The 14,225-nt window shown below is 57.2% G+C and overlaps 2 protein-coding genes across 4 annotated transcripts; one reads left to right on the forward strand and one right to left on the reverse strand.

Moving 5' to 3' along the window:
* Positions 1-435: 435 nt before the first annotated feature.
* On the reverse strand, positions 436-4,507 carry LOC123926604 (translation initiation factor IF-2-like). The gene is made up of 3 exons (XM_045980551.1): positions 4,496-4,507; positions 2,302-2,913; positions 436-569 (listed from the first exon to the last, which is right to left on the reverse strand). Exons 1-3 carry the CDS (start codon positions 4,505-4,507, stop codon positions 456-458), a joined length of 738 nt encoding a protein of 245 aa, XP_045836507.1. The 3' UTR covers positions 436-455.
* NKX2-2 (NK2 homeobox 2) lies at positions 1,757-13,546 on the forward strand. Of its 3 annotated transcripts, none has more exons than XM_045980063.1 (3): positions 1,757-1,876; positions 10,421-11,110; positions 12,039-13,546. In XM_045980063.1, exons 2-3 carry the CDS (start codon positions 10,852-10,854, stop codon positions 12,599-12,601), a joined length of 822 nt encoding a protein of 273 aa, XP_045836019.1. In that variant the 5' UTR covers positions 1,757-1,876; positions 10,421-10,851; the 3' UTR covers positions 12,602-13,546. The 3 variants fall into 3 exon arrangements, with proteins under 3 accessions (XP_045836019.1, XP_045836020.1, XP_045836018.1); XM_045980064.1 differs by lacking the exon at positions 1,757-1,876 and adding an exon at positions 1,917-2,185; XM_045980062.1 differs by lacking the exon at positions 1,757-1,876 and adding an exon at positions 2,549-2,679.
* Positions 13,547-14,225: the final 679 nt, after the last annotated feature.

Genomic DNA, 14,225 nt, shown 5'->3' on the forward strand with positions numbered 1-14,225 from the left:
CACAGGCTTGAGGGTAGCTCCAGATCTCTCTACAGTAACTGAATATTTCTGGTAGCTCACTCTATAGCCCAAGAGAGCAGACCTGGGGAGGTACTGTTTGTGCTTGGCACTTAAGGTTAAGAGCTTCATTTTATAGCTCCTTTTTGCACCTGTTGAATGGGTTCCTCCTCCCCACCCCCCACCCTCTCCCCTTCTCTCCCACCCTCTTCCTACAGCATCATTTTTCCATCCTTAACTGCCACCTAAGGACCGTTATCCAGTGCACACAGACCCAGGGTAACTTGTAATAGTGAAGTCAAATGCTTATGTTTTTCCCTGCAGTAGGGCAACATTTTTCATCTCTATTTTCCTTGGCCAGATGGAAGATGTCATTCAGAGAACCCCAGGTGTTTTGAAGATGAAAAGGAAGGTAGGGGGCCTGGCTCAGTGCTTATTAACCACAGAGAGAATTTGGTTCACTTCAAGAAATAGTAAAATAATGGCACAGGAGAGACAATGACTCTTAATGAATTCACGTGAGTAAAGTGTAAGGTGGCCAGTCCACAGACATGCAGTCCCGAGGCCTCCTTCTGGAAGAGACAAAACAAAACAATTGTTTTCTATTACTACACAGTATTTACCTCCCTCTCCTGAAGCACACAGGGCTGCTCCAATTTCATATCCAATGCCAGGATTGCCTCTGTCTGAGTGCCTTGGCTCCCATTTGATTTAAATAAGGTGGGTGATATCTGACCCTGGAGTCCACAGTCGGGTTTGAGGTAGGACTAATCTCAGGTGCTCCCTCAACCAGGTGAACGGTTCCACCTCCAACTCTGCTTTCAGAAACTCCCTCCCTCAGGAGCCAGGAGCCCCCCCCCCCCCAACACATCCCACAGGGCTGAACATCTTCAGCTTTCAAATACCACCTTTCAGACCAAAGTCCCATGGAACGCATCACCGGCCTGGAAAATAAAACGGCCTCCCAGGCCCGGGGCGGGGGTGGGGGTGGGGGACAGAAAAACTACGGAAATAAATCCCAGAGACTGCCTCTAATCCTGGACAGGTGGCACCTTGGCACAAGTGCACTGAAATCACTTTCTTCCTAGGCTGCAGAGATCTGGATCCCTTTCCCAGAAAGACCAACATCCCTCAATCTGGAGGGGGAAGGCGTCCTGGGGGTGGAGCCTGAAGCCCAGAACGAGAGGTCTGTGACCTCCCGCGAAGTCTTGCTATCGGCCTTCGGTCGGCGTATCTAATGTAAACGCTGTTTCACACATAAATAACGTGCCACATCTGGCCCTTCGGTTTTATGGCGTCTTAGCGACCAAGCAATTTATAGATGGCGACCTTGTTAACCAGCAGCCGAGCTCTTCAGGGGCTGCAGGATCCAAGGCACCGCCGGGGCCGAAGAAGGGCAAGAGAGTGGAGACTCCCGGGGTCCCAATCTCCAGCTCAGAGGGGCGCTAAGGGGAGGGAACCTACCCGCCCTTTTGGGGGGTGAGGGCCAAGGCAAGGTGGTAGCCCCCTCCCCCAAGCCGGCCATGTGGCAGCTGAAAGAGCCATCGAAGCCCAAGTGTGTTTGCGCTCATACCCAATTTATTACCGCTGAACATATGGCCAATATTTTGACTCACGTCAGTCGGGCAAGGAAAACAAACAGAGCGCGCGCGGCGCGGGGGAACGGCCCCCTCCGCGGAGGCTGCGCGGCCGCCGCGGGGCCCGGAGCCGGGAGGGTGGGGCCGCCGGGCGGGGAGTCGGGGCCGGGAGGGGGAGAGCTCGCCGACCGGCCGCGCCGCGCCACTGCCCGAGCGCCCGCCACTCCGCGGCTCGGGATAAAGAGCGGCCGGGGATCCGCCCGCTCGCCGAGCCCCGGCCCAGCGGCGCGGCCGCGCTCCAGGTAAGCAAGCCTCCTGCTGGCGCGCGGGGCCGGCGTACTGGGGGGTGCGAGGAAAGCGGCGGAGCCCGAGAGCCGCAGTGGAGCCAGCGTTGCCCCTCGCTGTCAGGCGCCGGCCTGCTGCCGGCGGGGATCGGGACGCTCTCCAGGCACGGTCCCTGCGGCTGGAGAGGGGAGAGGTGTCTCTGGGCACTGCCATGCTCGCCAAGCAGTGCCAGGCTTTGGGTCCTCTGCGCGCTCTCTGGAGCGCCCCTCCCTCTCGCTGCGCTCTACTCGACTGGGTCCCCTAGCCGCGGAGTCCGGAAGCAGCAGGTGGGCAAGTGCTGGGCGTCTGAGGTCCTCCTCCGACTCCGCTGGTTCTGGGGGGCGGGGGCAATCGGGGAGGGGCCGGCCCCGCCCGTCGCGCCCGTGGACAGGAAAAGTTTTACCTGCAGCCGAGGCCAGGTGCTCCCGCCGTCGCGCGCTTTCGCGCGGGGCCGCGGAAACGGGTCTGCCCTGAGGGGCTGGGCAGGTGCGCAGCCGGGAGGAGGGTAGAAGGAGGGCCGTGGTGTAGTTCCCGGCCCCGCCCCGGAGGGCGCGCGGTGGGGGAGGGGCGCTTGGAGGGGGGCTGGTCCCGGTAGGTGGAGGGCTAGATAAAGACGCGCCTTGAAACGCGGCGTGGCTGTCGCGGCGGCGCCGGGGAGTGGGAGGAGGAGCGGGCGCGCCGGGCGCCTCGCCAGCCCCCTCCCCACTGCCGAGTGCCGGATGCTCCAGGGCTGCCCTGGCTGCTCTAAGGGAGGGCGCGCCTCTGCACCCACCTCTGCCTGGTGAGTCTCCCCTGCGCGCCGTGGGTGCTCGGGACTGGGAGCTAAGTCCGAGGTAGAAGTCCCAAAGGTAATTTGGAGGTGGCGCCTAGTGGAGAAAGAGATTCTTCTCCCGCAGAACTGGGCCTCGAGGTGGAGGGGCTGTGAGCAGGAGTAGGGTAAGTGGCGGGAGTCGCAGGCAGGAAGGTCCAGGGCTGGGGGTCCAATCAGTGGTCGGGGGTCACAGCGGAAGGTAGCCTAAGCTCGGACTTTGAGGGGGCGAGTGTCGCCCGGGCCGCGCCGGGCACCAGACAGTTCTCATTTGCGTCAGTAGAGATCGCCAGAGGATCAGAAATGAACCTCCGTGGGGTCTGCTGGGGTCCCGGTTTCCCAGGGGCGCCCCCTCCACTCCAGCCCCTTTCCCCAGCCACACACCAACACCGCAAGGAGCATGGAGCCCTTTGGCGCACCTCTCGGGCCTCCTCCACGCTGGTGGTAGAAAGGGAGCGTTGCGTCTGAAGGAGGGTCGCAGACCTCTGGTGTTCAAGATTGGAGACCTGAGAGGAAGATCCCCAGGACCCCTTCCCTTTAATGCCTGAGGGCCCTCGCAGGTCGATTCCTCGTCCCTCCGGCCCCAGCCCTTCTCAGCGCAGGCGAGAACTTGGCTTCCCCGCGCCGGCAACTACTACATTTCACATCAGCCCGCCTGACCCAGCGTTAAGTGCTGAATACTAACCGGTTAGAAGAGGCCGGTTGGTGTTGGAAGTCTTGTGGTAATGATTTTGTCACGTGCTAAGAAGTAAATTCAGATAAGAACATGCTTTCAGCGCCGTGTTTCCTTGAGAAACCCAAATCTTCTGCATTGAAATCGCCCTTATCGGGGGAAGGTCGGGCTTGGCTGGACGAACGTTCCTGAAGGCAACACTGACGCTGCGTAATCTCATTGTAACATATTTAATCATCAGAGCAGCGCAAACGAATAAAGCAAAGGGGTTCGCCCCGGGGGGACGTGGCGTTTGGTTCCCCCAATAAACCAGTGACAATGGATTGGCTGGGACAGGCTCATTTGGCCCAAGGGGAGCTTAGAGCCGCGTTTTTAAAGAAAACATTGGAGGGAGGCCGGTTCCATTTTGTAATGTGCCCGGAGCCACATTTCGTGTTCAATTTAACATCCATGAAAGTTAAACGGCTTTTCTCGCCTTTTATTTTATTGGAAGCATTTTCAAAGATCTCATTAAAGTGCATTTATCAAAGTCCTAACATATGTCCTCGGGGTCTTATGCCCACACAATGAGGCTGATTAATAGGAAGAGAAATCCTAATTTCTATTACAATTTATGTCCTCAAGAGATAGCTGCCTTTCTCTCTCTCTCTCTTTTTTCTTTTTCTTTCTTTCCTTTTTTTTTTTTTCAGATAATTGGGAAAGTGTTGTATATTTCACCTTGGGAAAATAAAGGATAGGGGAAGGCAGTTCACTGAAATGACAGCAAGCTGCACCCACAATTAATTGCAGGAGAAATCCAGGCTCCAGGTGCCAAGATCGGGTCTTCTCTCCGTGGTTTCTCAGAGTGGCTGCGGAGCAGGGGGGCGGGGGGGGGGGGGGGACTTTCCCCCTAGACACAGAATCTGAGCTCCTTCTCTGAGCCTGGAAAACTTATTTGCTCAACACCTTCTTGGTGACTTGGAAGGATTGTCCTTCTGGGAGGCACCTACTCATTCTTCCCCTTCTGGGGTCAATTTTAAGGTTTAACACAGGATTAGCCAAAGAAAGAAAAAAAACTCACCTTATACTTGAACCCCAAGTGGACTAGATTTTCTTTCCATTCACACTAGCCCTCACTTTCTGGTCCATCTGGTCCAATGGCTGTGGTTCTCTTCTGCCAGAGATTTGCCCCTGTCATGGCCTGGCCTCAGAAAGTTGCACACCAGCAGAGCTTTAGGCCTCCCCAACACAGGCTGCAAGGAGTCACTTTCTCCCGGGAGCAGAAGGCATGCCAGTTGGTGCTTGGACCCACCGGAGACAAGCCTGACTTTCAGTTTTCTGGTCAGGAAAGGTCCCTGTTTGGGGTGGTACCCTGGGCCACACTCCTCGACTTCTTTCATCTAGAGGTCAGAGCTGACACCTGCTTCCTGAAGCCCCTGTTCCCGTACCTGGTATGGAAGCCGCCATTGGGCCGCTTTGGAGGTGCGCATCTTAAAGGTGAATGTCTTTATCACCAGGCTCAGGGACCAGACTGAGCGACATTTTCCTTCCTTCCCCATTGATTTCGAGTGCACGCCACGCTCGGAGTCTCCAACCGGCGATAAAATAAACCTTCCCCCTCCGACAAAACCTTTGTGTCCTCGCGGCTAATCCCTCGCCAGAGCAGGAAGGTGCAACGCGCTTTGTTTCGGGAGTGAATGAAGACAAACGCTTGCACCTTGGCGCTAACCAGACAATAAATTAATCCACTTGAATGTTGTTATCCGAGATGGGATGTGCGGGGGACTGAGAGCTCAGCCACATACTGTACAGGGAAGGAGTTTCTTTTCAACCTCTTTTCATTCCAAAAGAAGAAGAAGAAAAGAATGAAGTCGAACAAATCAGTGTTTCCAAATAAAGGGGAAAGGCCTTGTATTTTTAATGATTGGAGGCGTTTTTGTGGGTGGGGAGGGCAAGGGGTGCCACTTAGGGCTGAGGACGCTTTGGGTTCCTCAAGGCCACCGCCCCTTTGGAGCTGGACTGCAAGGCGCTCCCCCAGGACTTTTTCTGCCCTAAACTCCCCCCGGAGGACGCACCTAACCAGCAAGGTTTCACCAGCCCGAAAATGGAAGGATGTGAGCAGGGCGCCTCCCAAGAGGCCCTCAAACCCAGAACAGAGATGGAGAGCTGTGGGGGCGGGGCCGAACGCCACCCCAGCACGCCCACTTTATCCACCCGCGCAACAAGCCAGGCCCCCGTGCGTGGGGTGTGCCCAGGCCTCTCTTCACTTTCCAAAAGTATCTTCCTTTCTTTCCTTGTTTGCTGCCGTTCGGACCTCACCCCTCCCCCAACAGGGGGCGTAAAGCCGCGGTGTGGGGAAACTGAAAAGCTGGGAGGCAGGGAGCACCAGGGCCGCCCCCTTGCTCCGGAGTTCAGAAAAGGCGCTCGTGTTTGAGCTACCTGGGAAAGTAAACAGGTAAACACTGGGTCGACTTGGAGGGCCACTTGTCCTGGAGTGGGGCCACTTAGCGTGTGTACATTCACCTCCCCTCATGGGCCTCCGACGATTGTTCAGCTTCCCCGCCGCCCTCTCCAGCCGCCTGCGCTTCAGTCCCTCCGGAACCCAGAGGGGCAGAGGAGCTTTGCCGCCTGAGAAGCCTCCCAAAAGAGGTTCCCTCTAGACTCCGGGGAGAAAGATTCCCTTCCTCTTCTCCTCCACCTCCCCTCTGGGCCTGCAACTCCCTTTGGACCCATACTAAACGTGGGAAGAAGGAATACGGAGTTCGTGTTTTGTAGGGCACCTGGAACCCTATCTTTGAGAATAAAGACCAGGGACAGGGAACCTCTAGCTGCTCCCGTGACCCTGGCAGGGGGTGCTAGATGGTGTTGCACACCAAAGACAGCCAGACTTATCTCAGGCCTAGAACATGCTGCGATCAGACTTCCAGCGTCCATCTCCACCTGCCCAAGTTTGCAGCCACACAAGGCCGGTGGCAGAACGCTCACGAGCTCCCCCCCGCCGCTGCCTGCAGAACTTAAAGCCCCAACCCAAACAAGGTGGAACCAGGACATTGTCTTTTCCTGGCTGCTAGATGGAACCTGGAGAGAATTTACTAGAGTCCCAAGCTGAGGGAGATTAGAGCACATCCAGGCAGAGCTGAAACTGGTGCAAGGCGACAGGGTTTGTTTAGAACGGACAGGGTGGGGATGGCGGAGATATCAATAAAGAATTCTAGAGATGGGGCAGGGCACAGAGTTGGGTCTACAGCTTTCTGGGCGTGCGGAATCTCGCCAAACTGGAGATCTCCGCTGGAAAAGACTGGGCTGTGGTGCTCCCAGAGAGACCTCTTGAAGAGTCCTGGGAATGCAATCACCTGTTTAATATTTGTGTGGAAAGGTGTGTTTGGTTGTAGTCCCCCAGCTCTTCCCGGCTGCATGAAATCGGGAAGAACTTGGAGCGTGCTTTGGCAGAGGACTTGCCACTGGCCGCCAGCTGGTCCCGCGCCGGCCTCCCAGCATCCGCAGGCCACTCCTGGGGGACTTGCATTTTATGATCTTCCTCTAACAAGCAGAGTTTCTCCCCTTCAATTATGAGCCTCCCAGCGGTCTCTCTGCGCCTTTTCAATTGCAAATGTCAGCGCTTTGGAAGCGGACGCGGGAACCACACGGGCAACGAAGCGATGGGGAAAATGGACTGGTGAGGTCTCAGGAGAGAGACCCTGAGCGCAGTGGACCCTGCTCCGCTGGGTGCAGAGCGCGGCAGCTGGAGGCCAGGTGGAGGCTCTTGAGACCAAGAGAAGGAAGGAAAAAATGCAACCCCAGGTCTGGGAGAAGGCTGAGGGAGCTGATACCCAGGCGTTGGCCTGTGCTGACAGGCAAAGTGTGGCCGCACAAGTGCTCCTGGAAGGGGACACTGTGACCTGAGGCGTTGGAAGGTCTCTGGCTAGTGGAGACCAAAGGACAGGCATGGTAGGGAACGGAGCTGGAAATGAGCTGGGGGCCTCCTTCTACAGGCGCCATGGTCAGCTCTCTTCCCAGGAATCTGGAAATTCTGTCTTTCCTACAGACAACTGTAGGAAAAGTTGTCTCTCAGGTGCTATGCCCACTGAGGAGGCTCCCAGGGAGAGGTGAGGGGCCCAAATCAGCAAGGCAGGCTGCTTAGATCTTGAGAGAAAGGCCCTGTCTGTTGGGAAATGGAGGGGAGACCTTGTGCATGGAGCTAGGTAGCTCCAAGGTAAGGAAAAGAACAAACTCTGAGAAGACATCTAGAGGTGATTCCTTCCCCCATCAAAGATGGGTCTGAGGTTATGCAAAAAGGGAAACATCTTGCTGAAAGACAATTTTTCATCCAATCCAAGAACTGATCTGTCCCAACCAGACTCCTTTCTGGCCCTTCCCCATCCCTGGAGCCTGGTCCCCCAGATAACCCCCCCCTTGGGGAGAGGAATAAGGGGAGGGACCGCAGGAGGGCCTTTTCTGCAAGGCTTGGGTTGAGGAACTTTTTCTTGCCAGTTATTTATTTTACAGTGGACTAACAATGGCTGGGGAAGGCCCAGCCTGTCCCTGTTTCCAAACTCTACCCCCCCCCCCCAACTCCTGGAGAACCAACTTCCCTCCTGCGACAGGACAGGGCGGGGAGCTCCCACGTGAAAGCAGGAAGGGGGAGTCAATGGGGAAAGAGGCTGAGAAAGACAGAGACTGGAGAGAGAAGAAAAAAGCACGAAAAGTAATGAGTTCGAGGAACACGATTCAAACCAGTTTCTAATTCTTGCAGGGAAAAAAAGAGGAAGGAGGGGGAGAAAGGAAAAAAGAAAATGTAGGAGGAGAAAGAGAGGAATGGGGAGCGTCGACATGAAGGGGTTTCCTTAATATTGTGGACGGATTCAGAAATGAATGAAGAGATAGTCCATTGAAAAGGGTTGAACGCCATGACAACTAGGAACAGCCTTAGATTTATTCCAAACAGTTAGGACACGTTGAAAGAGAGCGTCAATCATGTATTATTTCGCCACTGAAATAAATGCAAAAACCGAGCCGGGACAAAGGCTTCCAACGGGAGCGGGACATTTGTCTACATTTCGCTCATTGTCCGCAGCTTAGCAATCGGTTTGTATTTGTGTTTGCCCGGGTCCGACCACCCAGGACGCGCCGACGAGGGGCTCGCTCTAACCTGGGCCATTGTCACCCACGTCACATACTGGGGGCGAGGCAGCCGGGGCTGCAGAAAGCCGCCGAGCGGCTCGGGGAGAGGCGCCCTCACCGGGCGCTGGCAACCCGGGGGTGGAAGGGGTGCGGCGGCAGCCGCAGCTGCGCGCGGAGAGATCCGAGCACCCGCGCGCTTCGTTGCCCGCGCTGGGGCGGCCGCGGCTAAGACCAGAGGGGAGTGTGAGACCCGGACCCCCGCGTGCGGCCTTTTCTGCTCCTCCCCGCCGCCACCACCCCACCCCACGCCCCGGCAAAGTACCTTCCTGACGCTTTTCTGGGACGGACGAGAGCATCAGGTAGCAAACCTTCCCCTCACCCACTACCCCACCACCAAAAAAGAAAAAGAGAAAGAAAAGGAAGGAAGGAAGGAAGGAAGGAAGGAAGGAAGGAAGAAAAACTGGAAAGAAGGGCAAAAGTACAGCTTGGACTTCTCCCCAGCGCCTAGGAGAAGGTGCTGTCCCAAGAAAGTTCAGTTCCCAGGCTGGCGAGAGGTTGGGAACCTCACACAACCCTATGCAAGCTGGGAGCCTGGAGCAAGTGCTCCGATCGCTCCCCTGGGGCAACCCAAAGGAGACCGCATTTAAGGATTTGCTTTGGAGAGGAAAACTCCCAGGAAAACACTGCACCATCCGCCTGGCCTGCGACCCCCCTCCCCTGCGGTTTTCGGGGTCCTCACCCGGGCTGGATGCAGCTCCCCCGACTCCCACCCCGCCCCTCCCCCCTCCCTTCCCGCCGCCCCCCGCTGCTAGGAGGCTGTAGAGGGAGGGGGGCTGGAGAGTGAGGCATAATAAGGGGCAGGAAGGGCGCCGGGCCGTCTGTCCTTTCCTCCACCCAGAGAACGCGGCCCGCGGAGCCCAGAAGCGACCGGGTCGCGGACCGAACCCGGCCCAAGTTCGAGTTCCCCACACCCCCCCCCCCACCCTACCCCTCCCCTTCCACTTCCCTTTCCTTCCCGGGCCGCCCGCAAAGCAGCAAGTTTACTGCGCAGTGCTCCCCGGCCGCTTAGAAATGGAAGGGGGTTGGGGAGAGAGAGGCGGAGTGAAGGAAATAAATAAGTCTTTAGCAAATAAAGAGTGGCTGGAGGGGGGTGGGGTCGTTTGGTGGTGGCTCCGGCCGGCCCGAGCCGATCCCTCTCCTGGGTTTCGGGCTCTTTCGGCGTTAACTAGAATCAATTACTTGCCTTGTCATTTCTAGTACTCATCCTTAAGCCTCAACCAAAATATTGACCTAGGAGGCTTACAGAAGTTGGGCTCTTGCCATTTGAACCGGATCTTGTTTAGGGAACCACCAGCGATGAGGAGGAGAGATTTCCGCGGCTCAGCCTTCGCCCCCTCCCCCTTTTCCAAAGGCGCCACAAATCGCCAATTTTCCGGCTTGCTGGGGGCGGGCGCACGGGGGCGGGGAGGTAGGAACCGGTGAATGTTAAGGAGGATTTTGTTGTTGTTGTTGTTCCTCTTGGTTTCTGTTTTGTTTTCTCTCCTCCTCCCCCGCTTTTTTTAAAGATGCAATTTGTTAAAACGGCCTTTTCAAGTGTGTGGACTCTGGAGCGACGCGGTGGTCCTTTGTATGTAAATACTGGGTAAAAAAGGCTCGCCCCGTCTTTGCAATTAATTGACACGTTACACCTCTCATCTTGCTCTAGAGGGCCGTTGGCTGGGAGCGCGGAGCTCCCCAAAACCCACAATTTCACATCTGCAAATACTGTCTTCATCCACTTGACTTCCAAGACCCGCCCACACGTGTCCAACCTTTGCGTTTTAATGTCTCCCCCCCCCCCCGTTTTTTCCACCCTTCTCTCGCTCCCTCTCTCGCTCCCCCTCCCTCCCTCTCTGTTTCCCTCCCTCTTTTTCTCCCCCTCTTCTCCCCCCCTCTCCCCAGGTTCGTGAGTGGAGCCCAGCCTTATATGGACTGATCGCTCGGGCAATGGCCCATTTTTTCCTCGCCACCAGCCGCCACCGCGCGCCGAGCGGCCGCCGGAGCCCGAGCTGACGCCTCCTTGGCACCCCTCCTGGAGTTACAAACTAGGGCCCGGCCCGCAGCGCTCGGCGCGCAGGCTGCCCATTCCCTGCGTCCATTTCCGCGTGGTTTCAGAGAAGACACAGGCGCTGCGTTTGGGCTTCCCTCCCCTCCCCTTCCTTATAGTTTCTTTCTCTTTTTTAAAATAATAATTATCTCAATTATTAAAGCCCACCCCTCCTCCCCTCCCCCTTTCCCTCCCCCCATACCCCCTCCCCGCCCCAACTGGGGAGCGCCACAAATTGACCAAGTGAAGCTACAACTTTGCGGCATAAATTGCGGGGTCCCGAGCCATGTCGCTGACCAACACAAAGACGGGGTTTTCGGTCAAGGACATCTTGGACCTGCCGGACACCAACGATGAGGAGGGCTCGGTGGCCGAAGGGCCGGAAGAGGAGAGTGAAGGGCCAGAGCCCAACAAGAGGGCCGGGCCGCTAGGGCAGGGCACCCTGGACACCGTGCAGAGCCTGCCCCTGAAGAACCCCTTCTACGACAGCAGCGACAACCCCTATACGCGCTGGCTGGCCAGCACGGAGGGCCTCCAGTACTCCCGTAAGTAGCGAAACTTGGCCGCCGCGGCCGTGGCGCCTTTCATCCTGTGGCCGCAGCCCGCGCTGGAAGCTGGGGGAGAAAGGGAAAGGAGCCATTTAAACTCGATCCCTTGCCTGCTCCTCTAGAAAAAAATTTTAACACTTGTTAATAATGCCCTCACTCTTTCCTCCTCTTCAATCCCCCACCCCAGTACCGGAAAAAGACTTGGTCTCAGATATTTTTTCAAAGCAAGAAATTAGGAAAACGAAGGGGAGGGGAATACCTCCCAAGGGCTGCTTACAGATGTCAACCCAGGACTGATGGCTCCGATCGGAACCCCCCCACCCCCCTCACCCCGACAGCCGGGAGGGACTGGCCTGGAGCACTGGAGCGAGCCAGCAAGCCTCGGGGTACGGGTAGAAGGTGGGGGAGGCTCCCGGTAGCTCGGGTATAAATAGCTCACCCTGCCCCCTGCACGATCATAGAGGACGCTTTGTGCAGTGCGGAGGGTGTCGAGAAAGTCCGAAAGCAAAAACGAAAGCCCCCAAAAACCTGCCTTAAATGGCCGAGCCGATCAATGCCGGGATTGTGGGGTTTTTCTTTTAAAAATCTGCCCACGTCCCTCCAGAGAGGAAACTGCTTAAGGGGGCCGGAGCCCTTAACCCGCGATGATCTTCTCTGCGCTCCACTACCCCCAAATACGCACCCACACTGTGCGAACCCCTAGAAACGCGAGCCTAGAGCCCCATTCCTGTCGCTTCTCCTCTTTCCTCTGGGGGAAACCAACGGTTTTGTTGCGCATGGAGCAGGGCGGGGGTCAAGGCGAAGGCAGTGGGGCCCGGCTGCCGGGCGCGGAGGGCCGAGGGCGCACGGAGAATCCGGGGCGCACAGGGTCTGACCCCGCCGGCGCGCGGCCTCCGGGCGCCTGACGCGCTTCTCTCTCCCCCAGTGCACGGGCTGGCGGCCGGCGCGGCGCCCCAAGATTCAAGCTCCAAGTCCCCGGAGCCTTCGGCCGACGAGTCACCGGACAATGACAAGGAGACCCCGGGCGGCGGGGGGGACGCGGGCAAGAAGCGGAAGCGGCGGGTGCTCTTCTCCAAGGCGCAGACCTATGAGCTGGAGCGGCGCTTCCGGCAGCAGCGGTACCTGTCAGCGCCCGAGCGGGAGCACCTAGCCAGCCTCATACGCCTCACGCCCACGCAGGTCAAGATCTGGTTCCAGAACCACCGCTACAAGATGAAGCGCGCCCGGGCCGAGAAAGGTATGGAGGTGACGCCCCTACCCTCGCCACGCCGGGTGGCCGTGCCCGTTTTGGTCAGGGACGGCAAACCGTGCCACGCGCTCAAAGCCCAGGACCTGGCAGCCGCCACTTTCCAGGCGGGCATCCCCTTTTCGGCCTACAGCGCGCAGTCTCTGCAGCACATGCAGTACAACGCCCAGTACAGCTCGGCCAGCACCCCCCAGTACCCGACAGCACACCCCCTGGTCCAGGCCCAGCAGTGGACTTGGTGAACGCCGCCCCTCTGAGACTCGCGGCCCTAGGCCCAGACCCCACCCCGGCGGCGGCGGCAGCGAGGAGGACTCGGTCCTTACGGTGGCTATTATTATTATTATTATAATTATTACTTTGGAGTTGAGTTGACTCTTGGCTCCACTGTGGAGGCGCCGGGAGGTTGCCTGCGTCTCCCTGGAGTGGCAGATTCCATCCACCCGTCTCTGCCCCATCCATCCCTCTCTCCTTTTGAACCTTTGGAGAGGGCTGAACTATAAGCCGTGTTTACAGAATGTTTGCGCAGCTTTGCTTCTTTGCCTCTCCCGGGGGGGGGGGGGGGGGGGGGGACCAAATCGGCCCCAACCTTAACGTCCTCACTTGAGAAGGAGAAAAAGACCAACACACCCTCCCCCCGCCCCGCTTTTGTGAATTTTGTAAAATATGTTTGTGTGAGTAGCGATATTGTCAGCCGTCTTCTTCTAAAGCAAGTGGAGAACACTTTAAAAATATAGAGAAAATTTCTCCTTTTTTAAATAAGAAAATGCTAAATATTTATGGCCATGTAAACGTTCTGACAGCTGGTGGCAGATTTCGCTTTCGTTGTAAATATCGGTGGTGATTGTTGCCAAAATGATCTTGAGTCCGGGCCTGTTCTCCCTGGGGCCCAATACCTTTCTTTGTGGGGTTTTTTTGTTTTTGTTTTTGTTTGCTTGTTTGTTTGTTTGTTTGCTTATGTTTGGTTACCCCTGCTTTCTTTTCCTTTTATATTTTGTTCAGTGCAAACATTTCTCAAATATGAAAAAGGAAAACATGTGTAGGCAAGAAGCCCCCTGCCCCACCTCCGGGTCCTGAGCCCTGGAACTTGGAGCTCAGCGGTTCCTTGCGGTTCCCCTAGAGCGCCGGGCGCTGAAAGCTTTCGATTTTTTTAAATAAGAATTTTAATAAAAATCCTGTGTTTAAAAAAACCAAGCCCGACCCTCCCGTTTGTCTTACTTTGTCGCCCTGCGCCGGGCCTGAGGCCTGGGGCAAGGACCTCGGCCAGGCCGCTAGCAGCGATCTCACCCGCTCTTCTCTTCGCGGTCTGGAACCAGGGGCGCCGGGGGCGCTGAGAGGCTCTCCGAACAGGCCTAGTCCGGGAGGGCCAGCCGGGCTCCGTGCCTCGGATTCCCGTCTGGGGCAGGAGCGGCTGGCCTCGGGCCTTCGAGCTGTCCACCCGAAGCCCGAGGTCGCCCGCCCTCTCCCGGGCCTCTCCCTAGGCCTCGAGCTCTGTGTGGCAGCGTTCTGGTTTCAGGAGGAAAAATGACTTTGGAAAATGCCAAGGCGAAGGGAGCAAACCCCCCTTGCTCGCCCAAATCGACGAGTGGCTCCTTCAGCCTGAGAAGCTGTTGAAGCCACTACAGTCGATGACTTTCACTTTGTTGCATTTGATTTACCTCGCTCGGAGAAGGGGGGTGGGGAGGCTGAGGTTGAGACTGGTCGACTTTCTCTCTACTCCCCACCCCCTTTGCGAAACCCGCCGTCTAGAGGCGGCCTGGGAGACCGCTCTGAGACCTGGGGCGAAACAGAGGGAGAGGCGAGTTTCGGGGTGTTTGAAGCTTTGGCAGTGGTGTGACTTGCGGGGACCGGGGCTCAGGGGATGGAGGG

The sequence above is a fragment of the Meles meles genome, chromosome 16 (genome assembly GCF_922984935.1).
Source record: "Meles meles chromosome 16, mMelMel3.1 paternal haplotype, whole genome shotgun sequence".
NCBI lineage: Eukaryota > Metazoa > Chordata > Mammalia > Carnivora > Mustelidae > Meles > Meles meles.

Bases quoted from the DNA above. Each gene is read 5' to 3' on its own strand.
- LOC123926604 (XM_045980551.1), bottom strand. The intron at 570-2,301 runs GTAAAACTTTTC...TGTCTCTTCCAG, and splicing joins GCACCTGGCCTCGGCTGCAG to AAGGAGGCCTCGGGACTGCA.
- NKX2-2 (XM_045980063.1), top strand. From the start codon at position 10,852: ATGTCGCTGACCAACACAAAGACGGGGTTTTCGGTCAAGGACATCTTG. The intron at 11,111-12,038 runs GTAAGTAGCGAA...TCTCTCCCCCAG, and splicing joins GGAGGGCCTCCAGTACTCCC to TGCACGGGCTGGCGGCCGGC.